This window comes from Lissotriton helveticus, chromosome 3_1 (genome assembly GCF_964261635.1).
Source record: "Lissotriton helveticus chromosome 3_1, aLisHel1.1, whole genome shotgun sequence".
In the NCBI taxonomy this organism is placed as follows: Eukaryota; Metazoa; Chordata; class Amphibia; order Caudata; family Salamandridae; genus Lissotriton; species Lissotriton helveticus.
The window spans coordinates 1,599,990,543-1,600,017,618 of NC_136061.1; the positions used below are offsets into that span (position 1 = coordinate 1,599,990,543).

At 44.5% G+C, this 27,076-nt stretch overlaps 1 protein-coding gene across 6 annotated transcripts in view; it reads right to left on the reverse strand.

Annotated features, from left to right (window-relative positions):
- Positions 1–27,076, reverse strand: part of NCAM1 (neural cell adhesion molecule 1) — a 792,292-nt gene that overhangs the window by 169,671 nt on the left and 595,545 nt on the right. For all 6 annotated transcript variants that reach the window (XM_078682361.1, XM_078682362.1, XM_078682363.1 and 3 more), the window contains 4 exons: positions 23,010–23,160; positions 20,892–21,076; positions 14,856–14,952; positions 9,743–9,913 (listed from right to left, as the gene is read on the reverse strand). In XM_078682361.1, coding sequence (XP_078538487.1) covers positions 9,743–9,913; positions 14,856–14,952; positions 20,892–21,076; positions 23,010–23,160 — 604 coding nt within the window. The remainder of the gene's footprint in view (positions 1–9,742; positions 9,914–14,855; positions 14,953–20,891; positions 21,077–23,009; positions 23,161–27,076) is intronic.

Below are 27,076 nucleotides of genomic sequence, written 5' to 3' on the forward strand. Positions count from 1 at the left end.
TTTTGGTCCTACTGTACTTCACCTATTTCACATTCGTCCTACGAGTAGGTGTCACCTTTCACTGTAGTGATCCGGGTCTTGAAGGTAAAGTATGGGCTTGTTGTGAATTTGGACTTGGAAGCAATGGCAAAACATGTGGTGCTCAAGGAGGAGGTGGACATGTCTACAGAGCTTGCAGGTGTAGTGGCAAATATGGTTGATTTTGTGATTTTGTTTCTGAAGGTTGTAGGAACCTTATAAAGTAATCAGTCAACATGAGCCATTAAGCTCGCTGAACTTGTATGATCTCTTTTTAGTATTGTATCTGTTGGCAATATGGTTCACATTTCTTAAAATATTGAATAGGTCTTTTGTTGGCTGCCAGAGGATTCTCAGCCTTGGGTGGAAATATACATTCACCCTCGATATACTCCTCACTATCCTCTTGATACTTAACAAGAATGTTTGCAGGGCTATAGGCATGTCCAAGGGCTTGTCATTGTCAGATGTCCAGTAGGTATTTGGTGTCAGGGATGACACTATGCTTGGTTTCATATGTTCGGACAGCAACCACACTTTTTTCTGTAATCAATGTGATCTTTTGGGATTTAGTTAATGGTGTCGTCGTTGGTCTCTTTGCCGGCATTTCCTCTATCGATGTAATACAGAAAAGAATGTTAACAGAGTTGTCTGGCCTTCACAGAAGTCACTGTCAATGATCAGTGCTGCAATCTGATAGGCTGAAGTTGAGTACTTTTCAAATGATATGAACAGAATAATTGAGTGAATGTTTTGTAGCCTTTGCAGGCTATGTTTAATATACTTTTTTTGTTGGACTTCACGCTTGAAAATGATTGATGGCATGTTTCAAGCATGTAATTTCATGAAAGATCTGTCCATTTGGAGGCGGAGAAGCGTAGAATGTGAGCAAGGTAACATATTGTCCCACATGTAAAAAGGTGTTACCACTTTAGGGAGGAAAGAGGCTCTAGTGCGAAGCACCAATTCATCAGGGAATATCTTTAAAAAACGAGGCTTGGACGAAAGAGCCTTCAGCTCGCTCACCCTCCTGGCAGATGTGATTGCCACTAAGAAGGAAGTGTAAGCAGCCGTAGGGAGCAATTGTGCAGGGGCTTGAAAGAAGCACACGAGGTAGATGAGAACCAAATTAAGGTCCCACTGAGGCATAATGAAGGGGGAAGGTGGAAATATATGTACAAGGCCTTTAGGAATCTATGTACAGTGGGTGACTTAGATAAAGAATGTTGGTCTGGCAGCCTTAGGAAAGCAGACAAATGCCCGTTCAGTGTACCCAGAGCAGAACCCTACTGAGCAAGGGCCAAAATAAAAAGTAAAACATCAGAAAGGGAAGCAGAAAGAGGGTTGATAGACTTCTCTATACAATATATTACACATTTCTTCCACCAGCAGGCGTATATCATCGTAGTGGAGGAACGCCAGGCTGCCAAAATACCATTACAAACTTTGGGAGGAAGGTTGAAAGCTATCAACTGCCATCACTCAATCTCCACGCAAGAATGAGTAGATTTGACAGGTTCAGATAGAGAACCCTCCCCTGCTGCTGTGACAGAAGATCCTCCCGAAGGGGGACCCTGATCGGAGGACCGATGCTCATTTGCAGAAGCTTAGGATACCATACTCTCCTTGCCCAGACAGGAGCAACAAGGATGACTTGGGCCCAATCGTTCCTGATCTTCTTGAGAACTCTGGGAAGGAGTGGTATGAGCAGAAAAGCATTCAAGACAACCTGCGCTCCACTCGGGAGGAAAAGCATGTCTGAGCGAGAGGGGCCTTGGAAACTCCAGCGTGCAAAACTGCTGACATTGCACGTTCCCTGCTGAGGAAAACAGATCTAACCAAGGCTCTCTCCACTGCTGAAAGATCTTATGCCACCTCCGGATGGAGACGCCACTCGTGATCCTCTAGGCATCGATGGCTGAGTTTGTCCATTCAGGGAACCTGGCAGGTGTTGAACCACCAGGGATATGCCTTGCTGTTCCATCCATGTCTAGAGATGCAGGACCTCTTGACAAATGTTAATGTACATTTTATTTAGGGATCCCGGTTTTATGGTATTTATTATTTTGACATTTCCGTCTGTATTAATCCATATACATTTTTTGCTAATTTTATCTGTATTTATCCATATTTATTTTGGGTTTTGTGGAAAAATGAAGCTGTAACTAGTATATTTCCACATTTATTTAACAGGTAAATATGCACTCATGCTTGAATGCCTACTAGGGTTCAATGTTGTAAACCCCCACAGAAGATATATCAATGCACTGTTAAGAAAATATGCATATTTCAGTATCAACGTTGTGCATATGTACTGCTGTTAAAACCTCTTTACTAAAATTCCTTTCTTTTTTAGCCCTCTTACCTATCATCCCACACAGCCATTGGCCTGGGAGTCATGGCAGACAGTATTCAGAATTACTCAAAAAGCAACCCAATGTCCGTTTTTATTCACATTTAAAAATAAATACTGCATTTATCTGTAAACTAGCGTACCCGTCGCACGTTGTTGCGATCTCAGAAGAAAGGAAATTTAAGGAAACTTGTTATGATAACATTCAATTTACATTGTGTCATTTTTATTGAAACTTATTCATTTTAATATGGAAAACATTTTAAAGTGTTGTTTTAATTCTGTTTATTTATTCGAGTGCTTGTGGATACACGTTATTTTTTGTTTTTCCGTCTGGTGCGTACACGAATAAATCAGAAGGTTTTCCGGCGCGTGAGCTGGCCACATACAGTTGTCCATGTGAGAAGCTCCAAATCTAGTCCACACACTTGCAGCGATTGTCCTTGTGCTTTGTTGATGGTCATTGCAAAAGCGAGTCGCACCGGAAACTGTAAATGTTGCGTACACGAATAAATCAGAAGGTTTTCCGACGCGCGAGCTGGCCACATACAGTTGTCCATGTAAGAAGAACGGATTCCCCAAATCTAGTCCACACACTTGAAGCGATTGTCCTTGTGCTTTGATGATGGTCTTTGCAAAAGCGAGTCGCACCGTAAACTGTAAACGTTCAGTATTGGAAAGATTATGAGGGCCCTGGGTGGCCGGGTGGCCGATATTTAACACATTTTTTTTTTTTTTTTTTTTGCCAGAAACATTTGCGGGAGTGTACTTAATAACTTCCCAAAGTGTCATGCCGATCAGATGTGTAAAGTGTGTAATCCCATCGGCTCCTGGCTACTGCTGCCTAACTGGCGGTTTTGGGTGCTGTTGTGACCTCTCTGTCCTGGGGCCAAGGGGCACTTAAATCAGAACTACGACAGGGTAGAGCCACTATGCTGGTTGATGGCCCTCTGGGGGCTTCTGTGCTGATAACGGAGGAGGGAAATGCCCGCGACAGTGGTGGACTTTGCTGAGTGGTAGGGGCCCACACCGCGACCTCTTTGTTGCACCGAGGAACAGCTTCTACCTAAGAGATGGAATATCACAGGATCCGACCTGCTACAGGGAGGGGCTTACCGGATTCTCTGAGTCGTGCCTTGTGGGCGGCCCGGGGATCCAGGCTCGGGGTGCTGCTGAGGCCCTATGTTTTTCCCCATGGGGAGAAATAAGCAGTCCAGGCTACCGCAGAGGAACGCACTGGCAGGGGGAGCAAGATAGAGAGCTCCCCGCTGGGGAGTCCACAACAGCAGACTTGTTGGCAGCCATTCAGGGTCCTAGAGTGGCCCTGGAAAACAAGATTGAAATCATGGCCGTTGAGGTCAACTTGCTGTGCACAGACCTCGAAAAGGTGTCTGACAAGGTCCGAGTGGCTCTATAGTGGAGCCCCAAGCTGAGGTGGCTACTTTGCGGAAACAGGTTGCGGCGGTCAAGTCCAGCGCGGCTGCCCTGGAGCTGCGGATGGAGGATGCGGAGGGAAGGTCACAGCGGAACAGCGTGCACCTCCTGGGATTCCCAGAGCGGGCGGAGGGGAGTGCAGCCAAACTCTTTGTTGAAAAAAGGATCTGTAATACACACTCAATCCCAGCAGATTCTACCCTATGTACACCATCGAGAGAGCTCATCGGACTTTGGTGGCTCTGCCCCATCAGGGGCCACTGCCGCCATACTGAATTGCAAGGTAAGAGACCGCATTCTCCGCATGGCTAGAAATACTGATACTGCCAGGTACGAGAACGTAAAGATCTCCATTTACGCCGACTACCCCAATAATGCGCAGTAAGCCCGAAAAACTTTCCCAGAGGTCAAGGCCAATCTTACATCAATGAGTCTCCACTATATGTTATAGTATCCTGCTAGACTGAGGGTGTTGTCAGGAGGCAAGCTTCATTTCTTTGACAATCCAGATGATGTGTGGCAGTAGTTGGAGGTTTGGGATAAAATGTCCAGAGAGAGAACAAGCTCCTGGAGACCTGGGACTCAGGAGTTTGCTGGGCCTGGCGGACCAATACGAAGGACTGGAATGGAGAGTGTGCTTGACAGCAGACAGTCCCATGGGAGAGGTGTAGAGCACCCAGGGTTGTCATCCAGGACAACCATGTCCTGGCTTCCATGGATTGACGGTCGGGGCTGGGGGGCTCAGAGTCTGCTATGGAGCCTCTTCAGGGTCAGGACAATCCTCTGATCTGATTGAAATATTCCATGTTCACGGTTCTATGTTTTCACATTGTCTGCCCTGGGGGGCTTTTTGCTGCTGACAGGGCAACTACTGGAAGATCATTGGTTAGGGGAGCGATGTTCTGGTTTGATATAACATTCTTAGTGTGCACCTGAGGTGGCGGTCATCTACTTGGGCTCTTGAGATGCCTCTCCACGTGTAGTGGTAGGCAATGGTTCGGGATTCTGAGTTTATACTGTGGGTCCTGAGAGCAGGAAATGTATTTTTGCACTATGGTAAGTTGTTGATATACTGTTTATCCGGGGTGGGGGAAGTTGGGACTGCTTTTTTGCTCTTTGACCCCACTGTTTAGGGTGTTTATTTTTTGTTCCAGTGCCAGGAAGTATACAGTACATACCATCCCCTTACTAGTGGACCATGCGGCAGGGTCCAGTGAGGAAACTGTGGCAAATGGGGCTGCAGATGGGGATATACTAACCTTATGGTTGATCAGATAAATAGTGTCACATGGAATGTCAGTGGGCTCAGAGATTATTCCAAGCATTTTAGGGTCTATTCAATCCCCAGGCGACACAAATTGCAAATAGCTGATCTTCAGGAGACGCAACTCGTGCGAGTGGAAATGCAGAAATTTGGTAGGAAATGGAGTGGTCAGCTGTTCTCTGCCTCTTATTGCTCGTACACCAGGGAGATGCTCATTTGGATGTTCCCTTTAGCCATCATTATTGCAAATCATATGTGGAGGGGAGCTATCTGTTTCTGTAGGCCACTCTGGGTGGCAAGGCTATTACGATACCAAACATATACCCCTAATATCTATTCTGGCCTCTAGGACCTTTTGGAGGGTAGTGTGGGTTCACCCATATTCTGGGCCGTGATTTTAATTGCATTTTGGATGGTGAGTGGATTGCTTCCCATCTGGAAGGGGGTATAAAACCTCTAATGGTGGGCTCCATCCAGGCAGTGATGCGTAAATTTGGGTTGCTGGATGGCTGGCAGGTGCTGTACCCGGTGGGGTATAAGTACACCTGCCACTCTCAGACACAATATCCTATAGTCGCCTAGACTGCTTTTTGGTGGGAGGGGTTGCTCATTCACTGTTAAGTGCAGATGCATTTTGGGCGATCCTCTAGGATCATGCCTCTGTGTTGGTAGCCCTGACTTGGGGAGACACGCTTTGTCAGTTAGAAGCTGGCGGATGCCTCCTAATCTCTTAAGAGACACAGTTTGTCTGGAGGCATTGAAAACATCTTTGGAGAGCTATCTGGAGGTGAAGTGGGGGCCCATGGACACTAGAGATGTTGAATGGGAGGCGCTTAAGGTGGTAGTAAGAGTAGAGTGTATAGGTACAGTCTGCGGGTTGTGTAGCAGACTAGAAGCCGATCTTAATATACAAGAGGGAAGATTTGGACACTTGCAAAAGCACAAGGCAGGTTCGGCAAAGGTGAGCATGCCTGTGCTAATATGACCTCTGAGACCCTCTGGATGGAACTAACCTTAAATCATATCACAGGGAGGAAGATAATTTGATCAAAATACTGGTTTGGATCCTCAAACGTGGGATAGGAGATACCTCCCATTGTGCTTATCCGGAATGTTCAGGTGGAACAGCAGGCCAGATGGTCGCATATTTTGTCTGCTTTACTTTCACTTTAAAATAGTAAGCAAGACCCTGAGGGGGAGAGGGGGAAATAGATAGGTTTCTGGCTCGAGCTTGGCTACTGTAGTTGCAGCAAGCCCTTAGGCAGGATTTAGAGGAGGAGGTCACCTAGGCGGAGGTGGATACTGCTATAAAAACGACAAATAGATCCAAAGCTCCAGGTGGGGATGGATTTCCAGTGGAGTTTTATCAGGCTTACTTTACTGTGCTCAAGGAGAAATTATTGGAGGTCTTTCTTGAGGAAAGGGGGGGGCTTCTTCCAGCAACCTTACCGGAGGGGATTGTGTGCTGGATGCTGAAACCTGGCGGAGACCTTGTCGAATTTTGCTCATATAAGCCCCTAACCATGCTTAATACAAATCTTAAGATATTGTGTACAATTCTGGCATCCAGGTTGCGGTTCATGAGTTGGTTGGTGAGGACCAAAGCAGCTTTATGCTGGCACGTATTACCACCTACAATCTGCGTAGACTCACCAATGCAGTACATACCACCTTGAACAGCGCAGAGGGGATGGACTTGGTCTCCATTGACCTCAAAAAGGCCTTTGAAATGGTTGAATGGGGCTACTTAATGGCCATGCTGAGAGGTATGGGGATTGGACCCAACTTCTGTGCCTGGATAAAACTCCTGTACACTGAGCCCTCCATATGTATTAGGGCTCTCCGGGCTGTGGCTGGTTAGTAGTGCACTAGACGGGGTGTCCTCTATCACTCATTCTGTTTGTGCTTGCACTTTAACCTGTTGCTTTGTTGTTGCATAGAGAGATGGAACCCTGGGGTAACCGGGTTGGTTACTTCACTCATGTTGCTTCATTATACACGGATGACTCGTTCATTTATGTCGGATCCCCTGAGGAATCGGTACTGCTCTTAATGCAGTACTTGGGAGCTTTTGGTGAGGTCTCCGGCCTTAAAGTTAATATCGGCAAGTCACTTCTGTTCCCCTTGGGTGGCCTAGTTGGGAAACATATTTATCGGTTGCCACTTGTGGGACTCCGCTGGGAAACGGAAGGGTTTTGTTACCTGGGGATTTGGGTTACGTACACCAAGTCAGAGCGCAGGGCCAGGAATGTAGATAGATGTAGACAGAGGCTTTCGTGGTCTTGAGACTTTAATTGAGTTCTGGGACAAACTCCGTCTTTCTGTGATGGGTAGAGCAACCTTAGCAAAGATGGTATTTCTCCTGATCTGCCTGTACCTCGTTCAAAACTCACTTTTACCGCTTGAAGCCAGGTTTTTTCGCAGACTGGACAGCCTGCTGGCTTCCCTGATTTGGGCTTGGAAGCTTAGTCGGGTAGCATTGGCAGTGCTCAAAAGAGACATGAAGGATTGGCCGTCCCAGGTATCCAGCATTATTATTATTATGCAGTGCATCTGCAACATGCTGCACGATGGTTGGCGGAGCCAAACAACCGGAAGAAGCGGCTGCTGGTGGATAGGACTGGGAGTTGTTGATGCGAGGGGGCAGGTCAGAGCACCCAATGCCATATCTGGTTACGGTTACAGCTAAGATCTGGGAGAAAGGTGGTTCAGAAAATTATCCAAAGAGCTCCCTTTGACAGAGAGCTGCAACTGTGAGACCTTGCACCCTTTTATGCTATTGATGCCGACATATCCATGGAACAATGGAGAGACGGGGGAAGCCAGGTGGCTGGGGATCTTTATTGTGGGGAAGCTTACATCATATTTCAGGATGCCCAGGACTCCTTCAGAGTTGGCCCAGGTCATTTTTTTACACTACACCAAACTGAAGAGTGTGTCGAAGGAGGTGTGGAGTGATTTTCCTGTGGCGCCGGAGCACTCGGAGGTGCTGGGGGGAGGGGAGACACTTGATTAAGCACTTCTACATGGCCCTCAAAGGCGACATACACAAGGCACGAAGAGCTTTGAGCATGAGTTGGGGAAGCCCGTTTTGGACACCAATTGGGCTTGTGCAGTAGCTTTATTGCGCACGCACAGTACCTTTACCTTTTTGCATTTGACCTTGGAATGCACTGATGTCCAAAGCTTCTGGGGGCAGGTGCTACCGAAAACTGAGGATGCCACTGGGGTAAAGATCCCTCTAATGCCGATTGCCCGCCTGCTGGGCATGGTAGATCGACCTAAAGGATGGAAAATCCCCATCAAACTCGCTCAGCTGGCTCTCTCCCTTGTGAAACGTTGCATGGGTATTGGTTGGTTGGGCACTAGGGTGAGGCGAGTAGGTCAGGGGTTGAGAGATTTCATGGCGTAGGGGAGGCAGATGAACACCGCATTTGGTTTTTCCGCGTTAATGAGAGGACTTGGTTCCTTTAAAAGGATGCACTTTCCACTATCTGGTTATATCTGAGACTGTAATGCTTAACATGAGGAATGTACCCAGTTCTGTAGTTACTTTTGCGTCATTTTATTGGGACCTTATGTGTGTCTATGAAACTGTTTCACTGTATGTTCCTTATTTATTGTTTTTGTTTTGTTTCTTAAGACCAATAAAACACAGTTTAAGGGCAGTGAGAGTTTTTTTTAGGGTTCATGGATGGGTGGGTTGAGGTGTTTTGAGGGGTATGGGATGGCTGTAGTTTAGGCGTACAAAGAGGTTTTAGGTTAAGAAATGGGTGGAGTTATGGGGTAGTAAGACATTTTATGATCCAGGGAAGGTGGCTTTCTAGGGTAAAATGGGATTTTAGGCTTCAGGGATGAGTGTTATTTAGGTGTGGTGAGGAGCTATAGGGGGCTGGGATTGTTAGTGTTTAGGGGGTGTGAGGGGTCAGCGATGCATGGTGATTACAGGTGGTGATCGGTCAGAGAATTAAAAGCATCTGAGGTAATTGTCTGACAATTTAAACAATATAAATATTAAATAATGTCGCCTGAAGTAAAGCACTGAAATACATATTTCCAACAAAACTGTTTCTGAAATTAAGACCTTGAACCATTGCATTTACACTTAAAAAATAAGCACTCAAAAGCCAATTTCGACCAAAAAGACTTTCTATGAATTGGCTTCTATGTAATGGTAAATGCCATTCATTCTGAAAATTTCCATTAAACAGTTTAGATGAAATGGTTTCTCAGTAATGGTATTTCATTAAATCATGTTTCTATGAAATCAAATATAACCGCCTACGGCAGATATTAACCTGAAGGCGTGCCTTAGTACCAGCACTACTGGCGTTTCAGAAAAAAATACAGCCATACTGAATGCCTCACAATTTCTTCCACAACAGTTTGTGCTAAGAAATGTACCTTAGCTGTAAAGTTAGGTCTCTAATTTGCGTGATTTGGGATTGTAATAAAAAAACACAGCACGATATCTATAATTCTCTGTCTGGGTCCCCCAGCAATTGAAAATACACATAGGTGCAGCAGGAGAAAACCTTTATGAAGGAGTTGTACACTTTCTAGTGATAGCCAAGCAGCAATCTCTCTCTTCAGTGCAAGTAACGACAATAAATCACATAAAATGAGTGCACAGATGCATGTTCATACATTAACGGGAAACGTGTCTAATTTACCTTCTTTGGCGTCGTACATTCTAGAACTCCACTCCCCTTCTCCAAGTACCTTCCACTCTGCACGATATTTCAGGATGGGAACTCCACCAGTGGCATCAGGCTCATCAAATTCCATCTTTGCACTGCTGGAGTAGGGCTCCAATTTCAGAATTGAAGGAGAGGATGGAGTATCTTAGACGAAGAAGAGACAAGTACCATTGTTAGAGCAAGTACACTGCAAATGCAAATCACATCTAGTTGTGCATCGAAAACAGAAATGATGTACATACAACAGCATACAATTTAAGATCAACACAATAAAAGAAAGCACAATGAAAAAGTGTTTAACAAGGGATGACCAATACATTATATTTGAAAAACAAGGGCCAGAATTTTGGGTGCACCCCGGATTATCATGGTCCAGGGCAAAAATAGGGAATATGGGGTGTGGGGTATTCCCTGATGATAGAATAGGTAGGGCTTTTGAAAGTGTTGATGGAGTTCAAAGGGCTGGGCACACGAGTGAAGAGGTGCCATGTTTGTGAGTAATCAGAAATGGGATGGGGGACACTGGTAAACTGGAGGTGATGAGGTTGCACCTTCTACTTCCCCTGCTTCTCGAGCCAGGACACCAAAGGTGTGAAATAAGGTAGCCACCAAAGGAGAGTTCAAGTTGCTGAGACACTTATTCCACCCAATCAATTGTTTCTGCATAGTGCACGGTTGAAACGAAGTTCCCATGAACTATTTCCGTCTTACAGCAGTACCAATCAATTGAAAAGAACTATCTCCATCTTTACTTGTTAAAATAAAACACAAGTGCGGTGTTACTTGCCTTAGTCAGGACTGTCTTGTCCAGCAATAATGTATGGAATACTTGAGAAGAGAGGGAAATATTCCTAATATCCAACTGTTTGTTATTTGTTTCCTATGCAGAAGTGTTCCAAATGACACTTACTAACAAGGGCAGTTAAGTGAGTTAAGAATGCCAGCAAATTTAATTAAATTGTACATGTATTCCTTCATTACTATAATCAAGATCTAGGGAGAAGTGAGAGGACATTGTTCAGGCGTCATGTTGGCACCTCACCAGAAGCACATGAAGCATAACGGAAATCAAACTTTACAAGGGAGCAGGCAGGGGTCAAAGTCTTTCTATCTGGTCGGAAAAACAGTGGGATACCATGAACGAATGATCTGGATTTGCTGAAGATCATCTGGACAGTGTTGCCTTTTTGTCTGTAATCTTGGTTCCCTATCCCTCATTTAGTAGGCACTAGATTTCTTTGTTGGTTTGAATCTGTTTATTGAAGTTTTTCATTTATATCATGACACTGCAAGTCACGGATAGCATATTATACATTGGAAGGCATGAGGACATAGAATTCAGGCAGGATATGATAATCATCTAAAGTCACTAATACAGCTGAGTTACAGTGGTGAGTAAGTTCAAGCAAAGCCGTACGATAGGATGAACACTAGAGCTTAGCACTAAATTAGGACACCCATCCAAGAGGTGTGTATAATGGGACGTCTGTAAGGCAACCCTTGCAATCTACAAGTAGATGAGGCGGAACGCCAGGCAAATCACGTGACATTGGAAACAGATTCATACATTTGATAGAAATTTAGCTAGAACTAACGAAACAAGTTAAAAGGCCCCACGGCCTGGTGACCTGCCACCACTTCTCCCATCCTCCATCTCTGACAGATGCTGTGTTAAATGCCCACTGCCAATGAACTCGGAAAAGTGTGTGAGCGTGAAGGGCATCATGATGAACAAGACTATTAGCATCAGCCAACAACCTTAGTCTACGTATCCCAAGCTGGTACCACAATATCTGCCCTATCTTCTGCCTCATGTGAGTGATAATACTGCAAGTCAGATAAAATAGTATCCTAGTAAGTGGCCATGGGATACTTTCTCAGCCTCTCTATGCTACACTTTTGGATTGTGCCCGATTGAGCATCGAGCATCGAGCACTCCCAAGCTGCGAACCTGTGGGGGGTTCAGAGGATTTCCATCTATGGGTAATAAGACACTTAGCCATTATGAAACCCAAGTCTAGAAAGCGGGAAGTCACCATGTGTTTCTTGTGCCTACGATAGAATCCCGGAGGCATACTTCTCACTTGTGCAGATCCGGGCGCTCAGTGCATGCAGGTAACTTGGTGTGATGCTGGTCCAGTAGTTATGTAAGCAAGAGCAGGCCCAAAGCATATGTATCAAGTCAGCGTCTATGTGGGTGCAACATGGGCAACTGCGTCCTCTGTGTGATAATATCGATTTACATTTGCAGGTTGAGCTAAGCCCTGTGAACTATATAAAGATGAATAAGCCTAAACCGTGTGTTGTGCTGCACGTGTCTTAAGTCCTTAAGGTGTCCTATTGATTATCAGTGCAAGGGGGTGTAAAGTCCCAGCATTGTCGCAGAGTGAGGAGCTGTGCAATAGTGTGGGAGTGGAGGGAATCAGAGAACCAACGTATAATGTGTCTGCCCCTACCCATCACGTGTAAATATTAGATAGTGAGATGGATGGGCAGTTAGGTGGACATATTTCCCCGGCGGATCCCCAGTGTGGAAATCAGTGAAATAAAAATTGACCCAGAGGTAGACCATCCTTTTCCGTCAACATGTCGTATGTTGCCACAGTACCATCCCTATACAGGTCCCCTGGCGTGTGTAGGCCCGCAACATGCCAACATTTGAATTGCCTAATATTTATGATATAACATCTATATTTCCAAATTTGGATCATGAGCGTTACTAAATGTCAGTGCTCTTTACCCTTTTCCAGAAAAGTAACCTGAAAGGAACACCAGGGAGCTGAAGACTAAACCTGTGTACTGTGACTGCCTGGTTTACATGCCAGGAAAAGTGGATACATTTTAAGCACAGCACACAGAGGCAAGGATTCCTACATCTTTGAATGTCAAAAGTAAAACATCTTGATTTCTGTAAAAACAGATAATCAACAGGCAACGAGTGTTGTAACGTACACCTGTCTACTCTTTTATTCAAACACTTTAACTTCAACACAAAAAAACCACAGCCCTTGTGATTCCGCTTAACCTCGTTGGTTCCTTCTGTGCAAGCCACACGGCAACAGTACCTGCATGCTGCCATTAATAAGGAACTGAGCAGCCTTCGATTTTCCATCCTCCATCAATCACTGCTGGCAGCTGACCCCTTGCAATCACCTCATTTCTATCGTTGGTGGAACCCTCAGATGTTAACCCGCTTCAAGAATACTATGCTGACGGCATTCAGCTCCTTGCATGGATGGCAGACATGCCACTGAAGCACGGCGTAACAACTTACTGGCAAAAGTCAATTCAGCTGCTGTCAGGAGTTCGCAGCGTGAGCGATTACCACTCACGTAAAGAGCTATTTTTATGCGTGTCATACCTGGAAGGAGAGCAAGTTGTACACTGGGTCTTTTTGAGGAGCTTTGAACATTACACCTAACTGGCTTTGGGTTTGTTCATTTGAGAAGCCACGGACTCAGACATGGTTAAGGAAATTGTATTCACTATATTCACTTCTGTTCCAATGGGAGGTTTGTATCACCAAATATTGGGAACATCACAATACAGTAGTCAGGACCCACAAATTGCCAACAGCTACACAGGGAATTCTGAGTCAAAGAAACCTTGTTTGCATACCCCTGCAGTGCTACTTGCCGTATCTTCAAGCACCCCCTGATAGCTTCTCCTACACACTGCAGCCATACACTAACAATATAATGACCCCTGACTCACCCATAGGGTTTAGAATGGTGCAAGCTTTATTAAAGAAAATTACATGAATCTCACAAAATAGCAGAATCTCCTCAAGGCTAAAAAACGAAGGATCCTGCATGTATGATAAGCAGAATCTCAGTTGGTAAGGGGAGAGGAAGAGTAAAGAAAAACAAGCATTTGCAATGCAATAGGTCTTGAATTCGCGCAAGTTTGAGCTATTGGCATTGTAAATGACAATGCCTTTTATTTATGTTTTTGGTTTTAAAACACATAATAAAAGGCATTGTCATTTACAATACTAATAGCTTAAACTCTCGCATATGCGAGACCTATTGCATTGGAATAAAGGGCCTTCTCGACCGCTTGTTAGATTGTAAATATCAGAGGAAGAGACCCGCCTGCGACGTCTTCAAAGCAGTGATAAATAGTGCAGTGAAGAAGATGTGTAAGCGTTGTAAATTACACAGACACAAAGTGTGACATTAGAATTACATATGATCCCACCTATAAACACAAATAAAGTGCTCCAACACCTTTCTCTCTGCGATTACACTGTTGCAGCTCAGGAGGAAGGGGGGGGGGGGGTTATTTCCTGCCCTCTCCGTGATTTGAGTGTGCAGTGTGGTATTGCGTAATGTCATTGCTATCTTTGGCCTAATAAAAAACACTCCAGCTGTAGTAGGGCCCTGACCTCACCTCCTGGTGCAGGGCGGGCTGTGCTTTCTTACAGGCATGGAGGTAGTGAGGTATGGTCTCGGATGCAGCTCCGGCCTCGTACAGTGCTATTACTAGTGAGCGAGAGGCGCTGAGGTGGTGGTACTGGTATTGGTGGTGGTGGTACTGGTATTGTTAGTAATGGTATTGGTGGTGGTGATATTTGTGGTGGCTGTGGCTGTGGTATTAGTGGCGGTACTGGTATTGTTGGTGGTGGTGGTATTGGTGGTGGTATTAGTTGTGGTGGTGGTGGTGGTATTGGTGGTGATTGTGGAAATGGCTGTGGTATTGGCGATATTGGATTGCTAGTGGTGAATGTGGTGGTATTGGTGGTGATGGAATTGGTGGTGTTGGTATTGGTAATGGTGGTATTGGTGGTGGTATTGATGGTGGTGGTGTTGTTAATAAGTAAATAAACAATGTGGTCTAGCCCACTATGTGATAGTTTTAGTCACTGTTTTCGTGGCCTGAAACAGGGACACACTTGGTGTTTTAAAAGACCCCTCACACACCAACCTGGTTGGTGCATTGCTTCATCATCGGGGTCCCAACCAGGTAGCAGAGTGCCACCTGGTTGTGTACTGGTTAATTTCCCTCTAATGGGTTCCATAGTCTGCATGCAATCTTTAAGTTGCAAATTTACAATTCCTGTCAGAGAAACGTCAGACAGACTCACCAGCTGGAACGAGGATGAACTCCGAAGACTCCTGCCCAATGCGGTTGACTGCTGTGCAGTTGTAGTTGCCAAAATCGTTTTCGGAATCTGGGACAACCTGGAAGAAATTTGAAGTTAACACAAGTGTTAGGTAAATATACAGTAGCCGTTTTATCTCTTTATTAATAGTACACTAGTTTGGTTATGGTTCACCTGTCCCAATAGTGCAAGTTTCTTAGTGCTATTCTTCCATGTTAGCTTTGAGTAAACCTTCTAATGTATTTGTAATAATTTTTTTGGGACTTTTACTCAAAGCCCGTACTGTAAGTGTAATTTATTGGTTAATTGCATGAATTTCTGCAAATACCTATCCATTACTAGGTAAGTTACACATGTGGGTCATTGAAATGAACAGTGCTCTGTTAACAATATTTCTAGATGGCTTATAAGGTTGAAATAATCTAAAAACATTGGAAATTTGCTATGGCAAGGTTACAATAAAGTTTGGAGTAAATTTCCAACTTTCTTGGAAATTAGAAAGAATTTCAGAAATACTCCTGAGAAAAGACTGTCGCCGCTTCCCATGAGAATTCACATATGTAAACATTTATGAAAATGTAAATAAAGCAAATGCACACTTGGGTAAATGCACCTTTTCAAAATGAATAAAACTATTTTTCCCACAGAGAAACCGCTTCCTGTATGCTTCTAATAATTTTGCATATGGTACCTCTCCCTTAGGACCGTGAAAACTGGTTTACTCCTGTCACTGACTAATACATATATCTTTGACCATTATCGGAGTGAAATATAACTGAGGGGCATATTATCAAGAAAGGGCGATACTTTATCGCCGCTTTTATCGGCAGGAAACTGCTGCTAAAGCGGCGATAATGGGCTTGATAATATGCCCTTGTGAATTCCCATAGAAGCCCAGGTTAACACCAGAACCTGGGCTTCTATGGAAATTCACAAAGGCATATTATCAAGCCCATTATCGCCACTTTAGCGGCAGTTTCCTGTCGATAATAGCGGCGATAATGTATCGCCCTTTCTTGATAATATGGCCCTCATTGACTATGGAATCCCAAATCCTTCTAAGGTAACCCACCCTTGAAATGCCTATAGCCAGCTCAGGTGAGTTGATTTACTTACTTTGGAAATTACCTGCTATTAGTGTAACATTATGTCTCCAAAATCATCAGTAAGTCCAAATTCAAGCTATGTAATTCACTAAACTAAATGTTTTTTTAAGTGGCAAATATATTTGTGCACCTAATAGCCACTTATAGAAGAAGATTTGCAAATTGGTCATATCATAACATAGAAGGTAGTATTTTGCATGTAAGAACTTAATTCTACTATGAAAGAAATGTATTTACTTACCTGCATCTCCAGTTCTCTGTTGTTGGTATCTTTCAGATATTCATATGCTTAAATCATTCCCTGACACAAGACTGAGAATCTAGCAGTATACAGAGTTAAAATGGCCATAAACCACAACAACATTGTTTGTGTAGTAACATATTCTCCCAATTTGAAGCAACCTGAACTTTGGCCAATGACGGTGGAAGCTGCTAAGCTCTCCTAGTACCCCCTCCCGAAAGCCCAACATAAATCACATTTCACTGCTCAAAGTGTTATTAGATTACATACTAAATGAGCCTCTGACCAGGGAATATCACACGAATATATGAAAGAAACTAATGCTGGAGTTATAGGTAAGAAACACATTTCGCTTTGAGCATGGGATCTTTTATATATTCACATGTCTGAAACAGAACAGAAAGCAGTACATAACAACTATAATGAAACAAGAGCCCGGTTCACTTTTACTGAAACAGGCTGTGGAGGACTGCCTGTCCCAGAGTGCCCAAATTGTAAAATGGATGGAATAGGAACCCTGTGCTGAGATTTGAAGGGAACTGCCACCATATCTGTGCCTGTTTCAGGCACCTTGTGGTGTGACTGTGTCCTCCCATGTACTGTGAACTAGCCTCGATCGGCTGTTCAATTCTTGGTGGACCAGTGCCGGACCCTGCAAAACAGTGCAAGAGTTATACAAGAGGATATCAGGCCCAGCAGAGATGTATACCGCTTGACATGAGACTTACTGCTTCACCGAGCAGGTCTTTACCATGGATTGAAGCTTTACCAGTCTGTTAGCCAAAGGAAAAAACGTTCCTTACCGCATGTCAAGCATCGCTCCTAATAATGCAAGCTTTGTCTGTGGTTCCGTAGAGGACTTGTTGATGTTCAGTGTCAGACCTAGCCTGTGAAATAGAGAGGTAAAGGGGACTGTAGAAGCATTTGCTTCTTCCCTTGATGGTGTCTTCATGAGCCAGTTGTCCAAGAAGGGGTACACTTGATGGCCTGTCCTTTGATGAAAGCCGCAACCAGCACTAAGAACTTGGTAAATATTTGCGGTCCTGCTTTGAGGCAGACTGAAAGCGCCTTGATTTGATAGCTCTGTCCACCACTGAAAACCAAAAGTATATCCGGTGCTTCCAGTCTAAAAGGATGTTGAAAGGGGAGAGTGAGAAGGGGATGCCCGTTATGAGGAGTCAAGCTTGTTTTTTGTTGTCTTGGGAGCAAGTTTGAAAGGCACTCCTCTTCTGTACAGAAGATCAACCATATCCTTTGGTTTCTGGTAGGTGCATAGCCCTGGTCATATTCAGGCTGTTTTGGGGATAACTTTCCCAGCCTTAACCACTGTACTGATTGAAGCCTCCACTATTGGCAAGGATTCTTTAAGAGCCACGTAAAAGTTGTTCAGCAAGGACGATGATACTTGAGGATGCCAGGAGATTTTACCACATCCGTATCTGTTTTAAAACTCTGCAAGACACCAACAGGCTTTCCAAACAGGCTGATTCCAAACAGCGTAGCCAGTATTTTTTCTTGGACTTTTGGATGGAAAGGTGTAGATCTCAGCTATCCCTATCTTCCTGATAGAGCCACTCTGGCCAACTGGCAAAAGCTTGCGTTTGAAACATCCATTGCCATATCATGATTGCTGATGATGTTATTGCACTCTCTTTGATGATAGCTTTAGCACTCACCCTCTTATCCTCCAGTATGAAGGTGAATACTGGTGGGAAGTCATGCCACATTTTGTGATCATAATGGGCCAAGACATTTGAGACACTGATTGATGTTGCCGCCATGAACCACATCTATGGCTCAAATTATCTATGCGCTGCCATCCCTACCACGGAGTGTAGAAATTGAGGTGATCAGTTTATTTGATCTGGGCTGCAGACATGATAACGGAGTTGGGATGGCTTGTAGGACACCGGGGTTGAGTTTTGCTTATTTTCAAAATGGGGCACCACTGCTGCAACAGCGACTGGCATTTTCATACACTTTTGGTCTTCTGACTCAACAAGGTCCAGTATAGATATGAACCTAGTAACTTTACATGGCTGCTCCTGGAAGTCATTCAGGGCGCTTTGCTGCTCCACTGAAACCATTTGGAGATTGAATTATTTAAGCTGCTCTCTTTATCATCGCATGGAAAGTGACTAAGTCACTCTGAGATAAATCTGGTTGGATGGGTGACTTCTCACCTTCGTTTGGTATGATATAATCAGCCTACTCCTCATTACTTCCATTGTCTATTAGTTCTACCTCTTCCTCCTAATAGGAAAACACTTAATCCAATGAGTTCTCATCTCCCATATCCTTAGGAGTTGGCGGGATTCGTGGTGGAGTGGCTACCCTTTGATGCTGGTCCATCGGAGATGGAGGGGATGGAGGTGGCAAAGGAGACATTTGGGAAAAGAGGTAGTGGTGGTGGAGGCAGGGCAGACATGGGTTGCCTGGCAGGCTGCTGAGGGAGAAATCTTTAAGAGGTGTCCATCACCTGTTGTGAGGTAAGCAAAAATGCAACAGGCACCTGCATTACCTCAGAGTCTGTATACCAACAATGAGGTGCATAGGCTTGAGAAGCGTTATCAGCTACAAAAGTCTGTGATTCACGGTAATACCCATGATAAGGTTCCTCTTCATCCAAGGAATCTCCCTCAAAATCCAGGAAGTAACACACATCCAACTGCATAAAGCTATCAGCAGTCTCAGAGATATCCTAGTCCCCAAAATCTCATTCCAATCCAGAATTTGAGTGGGAAGGCTTGCTGTCATCTATACTGATGAAAAAGTGACTGATAAAAAATAGACAACCAAAGACAGTGTCATGGGGAGGTTGACATTGTAGACGAGGAAGGAAAGGTCTCTGTCAATGAGATGATTGTTGAACAAATGAAGGCAACGACAGGGGTAAAGACGTCTTTGGTGATGTCATCGACGATAATGATCTCTTCATAGACTGCAACGAGGCCTACCTCATAGGTGACAATGGGAGTGGCATCAATAACGATGACACAGAAGTTACTGGCAGGGAGTGGAGTATTCATTCTGTCTAGCGCATTTTCCTGCAGAGACTCCAGTCTTTTTCAGTGAGGAGGTGGCTAGAGGTGCTTTAGGATGTAAGTCGAACTCTGGAAACTCCACGTTTCCACTCTTGTGCCACCTTCATGGATGTTCTTGGTGGCGTACTTTTCACAGAACCATCCCAGATGAAGGGAAATCTCCCTTAGAAGGATGGTGTTTCTTCCTTTACAGCACTTAGAGGGCCAAACTCCTATCTTTATCCTGCTGAGCCTTTGAAGGAAAGGTTTTACAAATGTTGCAGCGTGAAGCCTTGTGTGCTGGATAAAGGCAATTAATACATTGTTGTTGCGGGCCATGAGTGTAGATCTTTTTCTGACGACAGGTAGAGCAGGAGTTCTTTGTTAGTCATGATAGTTAGTGAAGGGGAAAAGTCTCCCTGGTCCATAAGAATGGAGATTTCCCAGAAAAGCAGCTCAAAAACAACTTGCAGTGCACTAAAAGCTGAGGATGAGGCTTGATACTCTCTAGGGCAGGCCAGAAAGTATCAGGATAAGGTTTGTATCAGATCAGAGCAGAAACCTACTAAGGGACTTCCTCAACACACAACATGCAGTAAACATCTGAGATTTGGTGGCCTCTAGGGGGTGTAGAAGAGCTTAGCATCTTTCACATCAATGGTCAAAGTAGGAGTTGCTTCAATTGAGGTGGATGTGTAATTAAAAAAACACTGTTGTGAAGGCCTATGGACCTATGGCCATATTAACACTGTTCACTGCTATTTATAGTTACCAGGGATTCTCAGCATGACAATAATGGAAAATGATTCAAGCATGTGAATATAGCCCTCTTGAAGGAGAAAATTGTATGCTAGAAGGCAAACTCCCTATGCAGTTACTTCATTGTTGAAGGTACTGATAAAGCACATCCAGTATAGTAAGATAGGATATGCTGCTATAGTAGAATTGTAATTTGCTTTACTTACTGAGTCCTAGGGGTGGATAGGGTGTTTGAGACTCATCTGTAGAACGTATTCATTAATGTTAAGCTAAAACTATGCATACTGTGAATAAAAAAGTATGGTAGCCTTGGTACTGTAGCACATGTATAGTTGGCTTTTTGAGTCTATCGCTGTTCTATGGCATTGATGCAACAGGTGGCGTGTGCGCATGTACAGAGTCTCCACAGTGATCACAAAGCTTGTACTGCCTGTGATAATTTAGCGCACTATATCAATAATTGAACATAAAAATATAATGAAGTTTACAAATTCCACATCTAGGAAATCATTTAACTGCTCAGAATTGACTACCTCATTTATCACAATACACTCTTAAGGAATGGCATCACACTAACTCTTACAATTATCTCTAGTATGAAATGATGTTGCTGTCGCCTAAACCAACGAAAGTCTTGTTTTTCATCTCCCAAATGTAATTTTTAGGGCTTACCATTTTTGGACTAAGGGTCATGAGGTCCAATCAGAATGACACCACTAACAAGTGTTTATGTTTAATGAAATGTCAAAGTGTAAAGAATTGTCAATCATATAAGTAAATACATAACAAAAATTTTAAAAATTAAAAAAGAACAAATCACACAGCCTAACTTGGAAGGACTAGTTTATAAGCAGAGATTCCATCAGACAAACAAGCTGACTTTGCTTACCTCGAGAAAGCTGGCAGATGGGGTGTTGTAGATCTTGATGTTGCTGTAGTTGGAGCTCGGCAGGGCCTGCCCATCTCGGAACCAAGAAACAACGGCACTGGGGTAAGCAAAAACTTCGCACGTGATGTTGACGGCATTTCCTTCCCATGTGTACACAGCCACTGGACCCTGCAGCTTAGGAGCATCTGGGAGGCATGGTAGATGATGCGTTGGTCACGTACAAGACAAGTTTTCACTGTTTAACATCGGTAACATTTAAAGCGGCACAGGCACCACTGCCTATACAACTTCTGGGAATTCTTACTCACTTTTCGGATCAAATCTACTTTGCTTTGCCAAGCTAGATGTTGCGAGACAGTAAGGATAAGACAATACTTTGAACAGAAGAATGAAAAATATACCTTTACAATACACACTGAATGTTGTTCATCAAAACTTGCTCATTCTACATTGTACAATGGCAAACATTTTTAACTATACCATTAGATCTGTACTTTTCTCTTAATGTTACGGTTATTTAGGGTGCATGTCCCCGGATACCAGAGACAGTTGTTGGTTTAGAAAGCATTTGGCCACGAATCCTCCAAATACAATATTTTATTTTGAATTTTTTATATTTTAAATGTGCCACTCGCCAGAAATCCGTCTTGAGGCATATCCAGCAAATCACAAATGTATGTGATTTTTATACTGTATAAATATGCAGTGGGGTGCTGCAGACATACCCTCAGCTGAATGGTGAATAAATAAGGTATGGAACTATGCCCACTGGGCTTAGTCTCTCTGAACTTGAATAGAAGAGATGAGGTGAGCATAGGTCTACAACAATGGAAAAGATTAAATGTTCCTTGAAATTACTCAGCTCGTTGACAGTATTCTCTAAAAGCAGTCTGAAGTATATTATTTGTTTATTGTTGGTTTGGAGTCAGTATTTACAATCTGTGAAACAAAGGCAAACATATTTGACCAGCCTTCGAAAGTAAGCATTTAGCACTTCCCAACGTAGTCCATTATTACATGTTAAACTAAATGTACTAGTGTACTGAAAGATAGATGGATACATTCTTTATTCGGTTAAATAAATAACCATAAATGATATAAACAGATAAAAGCATATAAAAGATACTAAAAAGTACACATATAATATATGTTCGCGTAACTTGAAACGTATATAACAAGACAGGTACAGTTGATGCAATTAATCCAGTTGCCACATAAACATAAGAGGGACAAATCTAGTGCGTGCAAATATTATAAAAGCTTGCAAAAATACAGAGAGTTGAGGCCAGGCACCTCGGATCTTAACAATGTTACTTAAAAAGTAACCCATATTTATACAGGTACGAATATCTCCCAACATAGCGAGAAAGAGCATTGCTGGCCTTACTTGTTGGAACTGAGCCTCTCTCAGGGTAGGGACCAGGAACCTTTTCCTAGATAGGGTTTATACGCTACAGAACATTATTACATGTGTAATAGACTACACTGACGTTTTTTTCTCACATTCACATGGGCCTAAAAAGCCATCTGCGATCCAACCTTTAGGAAAGCTGATTAGTGGGAGGAAAGAGTTCAACCTGAACCTGGATAGGAGCTGGTGGTGGTAAAGACTGTTCACCCAAGTCAGGTATGGTTCGATGGAGATAATTGTTTTTGTCAAGCAGTAAACCCAAACAATTGTTTTGCATAGTTCATGATCCTCTCTAAAAACGAGAGGACCAGATAAGAAATTGTGTTTGACCCAGAGATAATCAGCCTTAACAATTTCCTCAGGCTGCGTGAAAAGTCTGGGGCAAACCAAGGCTGTAAACGCAGTCTTTATATGTAACTCAGCCAAGGGATAGCTTTGGAATTGGCCAATACTAAGAAAAACTCATTCAAACATTAAGTAATAAAGCAAGAAATCACATTTGAAGCTATCATCCTCTTTCATTCTGGCTAGGTTAAATAACGTGCTTAAAAAAGACACATTAAGTGACCACCCCTCTCCCCACTCAATAATACTAATAAATAGCATATTACAATTTGTACTTCTGCATGTGTAGGTGCCCATATACACACACAATGAGCTCGTGACCCCAACCCCCTTAATATGATTATGAAACCTTTCCAACTTACATTGCACCTCAAGGTACATGGCTTGAGAGTCCTGTCCGATGGTGTTGCTTGCAATACAAATATACTCTCCTGCATCGGTATACTGAATGTCGTTTAGGGTGAGAGAAGAGACCCTTGCATGACTGCTGACCACGATACGCCCGTCTAGAGTCTAGTGAGAAAGGAAGAAGGTATTTAATGCATACAAGCAATTAATAAACCTCCTGGGGTAGTTAAAAGATTGCTATACAGTTATATCATACCTTTACAGGCCGCTGTAGAGGGCTATACCGGCTACTAACGGCCAGCTTGGCGAGGGCCAATAAAAATGGAGTGCAACTATAAAGCTATTAGGGCCGAATGGCCTGATAAAAATAAAGGCCTCTCAAGAATCGGGGGCGGGGGGGAGAGATTGATATCCTCCCCACAGCAATTTATGTTGAGGCTGTGGATTACTACATTGTAATATTGAAAGCCGCGGGCCTTTATCAGCGTTTATAGGCCACTGTTACTCCATTATTCTAAACATACCAATGCTCTAATCATAATAGTCATGTTACTCCATCTGAAACATGAGGGATAACCCATTCACTTTATTGCAAGTGCATTATATGCTATGGCACTTGTAAGAAGTCAAAAGGGATATCCGTCACCTTTATGACGGAGTACCCATCTACCAAACTCTAACTCAGGCCCTAAATTGCCAAAGATAAGACCTCAAGGCCATTCAAAGGCAACAGAAAGGTCTCTTTGTCGACAAATTGTGTTGAGTTTGGTAGGTGGCCCCCTCATTCTCAGGTTTTAATGGGCAACAAAGTTCAATTTTAGACATCTACCTTGGGGCTTGAAGGCTATATGGTACAAGAGCCTTATGATTAGAAGATTGGCAGAAGGAACTGCTGTACCATTAACTTCCGAACTACTCGAATATTTGAGCTCATCCAAAATAAACATGACAAAAATGGAAAATATCCCCACAGTCAAACTAACATATTTTTTCCGATGGAATCTAAACGATCAGAGAATCTATTTTCAAATATACCACAGTATGTTTTGCTTTCTCTCAGGTCTTATGCATTAATTTGATACAGATTAAATTAAGGATTATAAATCTAATATTATTTAAGCACTGGAGCTTTAAGATCCATGTTGCCCATCAGCCATCTGAAGATTGACAGGTGATCTTACTTTAAATATTACCACAGAAACAAACTTGACCTTAAAGTATTGTACAATGTACAAAAAATTACCCCAACAAATTAACACTCCAGCTCCCGAGGCCTGTTAGCAATAATTTGTGGGGTTCTGAAAAGGCATGAATGCTGCATAAAATTGTAAGGCAAAAGGACTACTCGAGCCTCAGAGAAACATATCCGGAGTTTTCCTAAATGTTGTATACTAATACATTATATTACACAAATGTCAGCTGTTAGACCTGACACCTTTTGGCGTGGTTCTTCCCCCATCTTTTTGCCTCTGACCCATGTGTTTTGATGCTGTGCTGGATTTCGTTTTTGCTGATTTAGATGCTTTGGACACTCTGCCACTGCTGATCAGTGTCAGAGTGTAAGTGCTCCCTCTGTAAATTGTCATATTAATTGAATATACCTGATTGGCATATTTGTATCACCATGGAGTCCCTAGTAAAGTGCACTGTGTGTGCCAGGGCTGGTGATGACAGATGCTACTAGTGGGCCTGCAGCGCAGATTACGCCACCCACAGGAGTAGCTTTAAAATGGTGACTCAGGCCTGCCAGCGCAGGGCCTGTGTGCAGTCAGTGGACTGCCCTGTCCCCCTGTCCCCCTGGCCAGTGTCTCCACTGGCTGGGCCTAACCGTTCCTTGTCTGTGCACATCAGTCACCCCTATGGAAGGCTCAAGGTACCCCCCTGGGCAGGGTGCAGTGTATGGATAAGGTAGAGCATGTACTAGTGCAGGTCACATGCTCTGGTAGTGGGCTGCAGCCATTTTATGTGCTCACTGCTGTAAGGCTATCTTGCTCCATAGAGTAACATGGAGGAGGCTGGGCCCATGTGATACCAGCCTATCTTCCCATAGGAACAAGATGGGACATAAGTGAAAGATATCCCTGAACTCAGAATTTAATGACACATCTTTTAGTGAAGGGTGTTTTTAAATCCTGTAATGGAGAATAGCACTTTTAGAAAGTGGCTGTTCTCTTGTCTAAACCTTTCTGTGTGCCTGGGTTTGTGGAATGCCTGGGTGTGACAGGGGGGCTGCAGAGCCCCCGGAGGAGAGGGTCGGAGCCAGCCCGGGGATGAAAGGGCACATCTGCTGCCCGGGAGGTGGGAGGAAGAAAGGCCTGATAAGTGCTGGGCTGTGCCTGCCTGCCTCCCCCATGCTAGCTCCCTCCTGCCGGCCAACTGACACCTCTGGCCCTGAAGCTGACAGGAAGAAGAAAACCAGAGACACCTCAGTGCTCCGCAACCCCCAGAACTGGTTTAGACTGGACTCAGGGCTACTTGCACAAAGACTTCAAAGGACTTCAAAGGCATTGAGGGGTATAAGGAAAGGACCCCTGACTACAGAAGTTTAGATTCTGAAATTCTACAAGCAAGAAGGAACCTCGGCTGCAAGGAGGACGGCTGGAGAACTAAAGGAAGATTGCCTTGCTGTGTGCTCTAAGGGCTGACCTGTTCTGCTGTCTTTCTGGAAGCTAAGGAGGAGAAAGGGACTTTGCTGTGTGCTGTGACCCTGCCTGCTTGAAACTGTCAAGACTCTGCTGTGTGCTGTGTCTACAACTGAATCTCCAAGGGCCTGAGAAGAGCTGGCCTCCTGTTGGGAACCCAGGGCTAAAGGTTCCTAAAGCTTTGCCAGAAAACAGCTGCAAAATCGTGCTGTTGTGACCCGAGGCGTGTGGTACTGACTGCGGAGCGTGAGGAAGGGATCGGTGTGCTCATCGGCACATTACCAGGGAGGGTCAGAGGCCTGTGGCGCCTCCCCTCGTGGAATCCGCTCCAACGTGGTGGGGAGGTCGAGAGGGGGGTCTATCCGTGACCAGCGCCCTTGAAAACCCTTTGCCGCCAAGTCACCCTCGTGGCCCAGGGCCAGGATCACCCCTAGAAGCTGCCGTTCGTGACCAGGAGCTGCGGGGCCGAAGACCGAAGCCGCCGCGCTCCCATTGGTCGAAGGAGCCGAGCCCCCTCTCCAACGCCGCGACGGGATTGGCCCGTGCGGCGCGGCGTCACCAGCGTCCTTGTGCCGTGATTGGCTGGGAAGCGGAAGCGTCACGACAAGCCGTCCCGGGAGCCGCACTGCCAGTGGCTGACTCCCGGGTGTAAAGGGGGCTCGTCGGAAGGGCCGCGACGGGATTGGCTGCCTCGACTGAAGCTGCCGAGGAGCCGAGAGATCACCGGGATCACCGCCGGGACCGGGGAAGACGGACCAGACCTCGCCGAGGGATCTTGCCGAGTTCTCCAGCCCCCGGCCTGCCGTCTCTGCTCCCCGCTGCTCTCTGACGGACCAAGAGCGGGCGGAGAGCGTCCTGAGACCGGCCGGGCTGGAGCGCTAGTGAGCGTTCACCTGCGAGGTGCGCCTGGGGGGCCCAAAACAACACCGAGCACGGGGAAAGGAGTCCCCCTTCCCCCAGTATCCGGGTGAGACGCGCAGGAAGCGCTTAGAGTCCCTGACGCCAGGGGCTCGTTGTGGTGGCTTATTTTTAACGCTGGCATTGTTTACCCTGCTCGTTTGGAGAGCGCTTTGATTATGAATCAGTGGCCATATTTTTAACTACTGGTTAAAGAGACTAGAGACTATTTGTTTTTTATAAGAACTTCCTAATAAGCGCAGCCATTGAGAATTAAGTGCAACATTTTTTTCTAATGAAGTGTTTATCGTGCAACTGCTTGATTTACCTTGCTGAAACTAGATAAAGTTATATTTTATATATACTTACCTGTGTGGTCTCAGTTTGTGGTGGATTGGGGATTATTGTTGTGTTAAGTGCAAATGTTATCCACATTGCCTCTGTTTAGCCTAGACTGCTCGCGCCATGCTACCTAGAGGGTGAGCAGGGGTTATCTCAGAGGGTCATTCTTTCACCCTGACTAGAAGCAACGGTCCCTACTT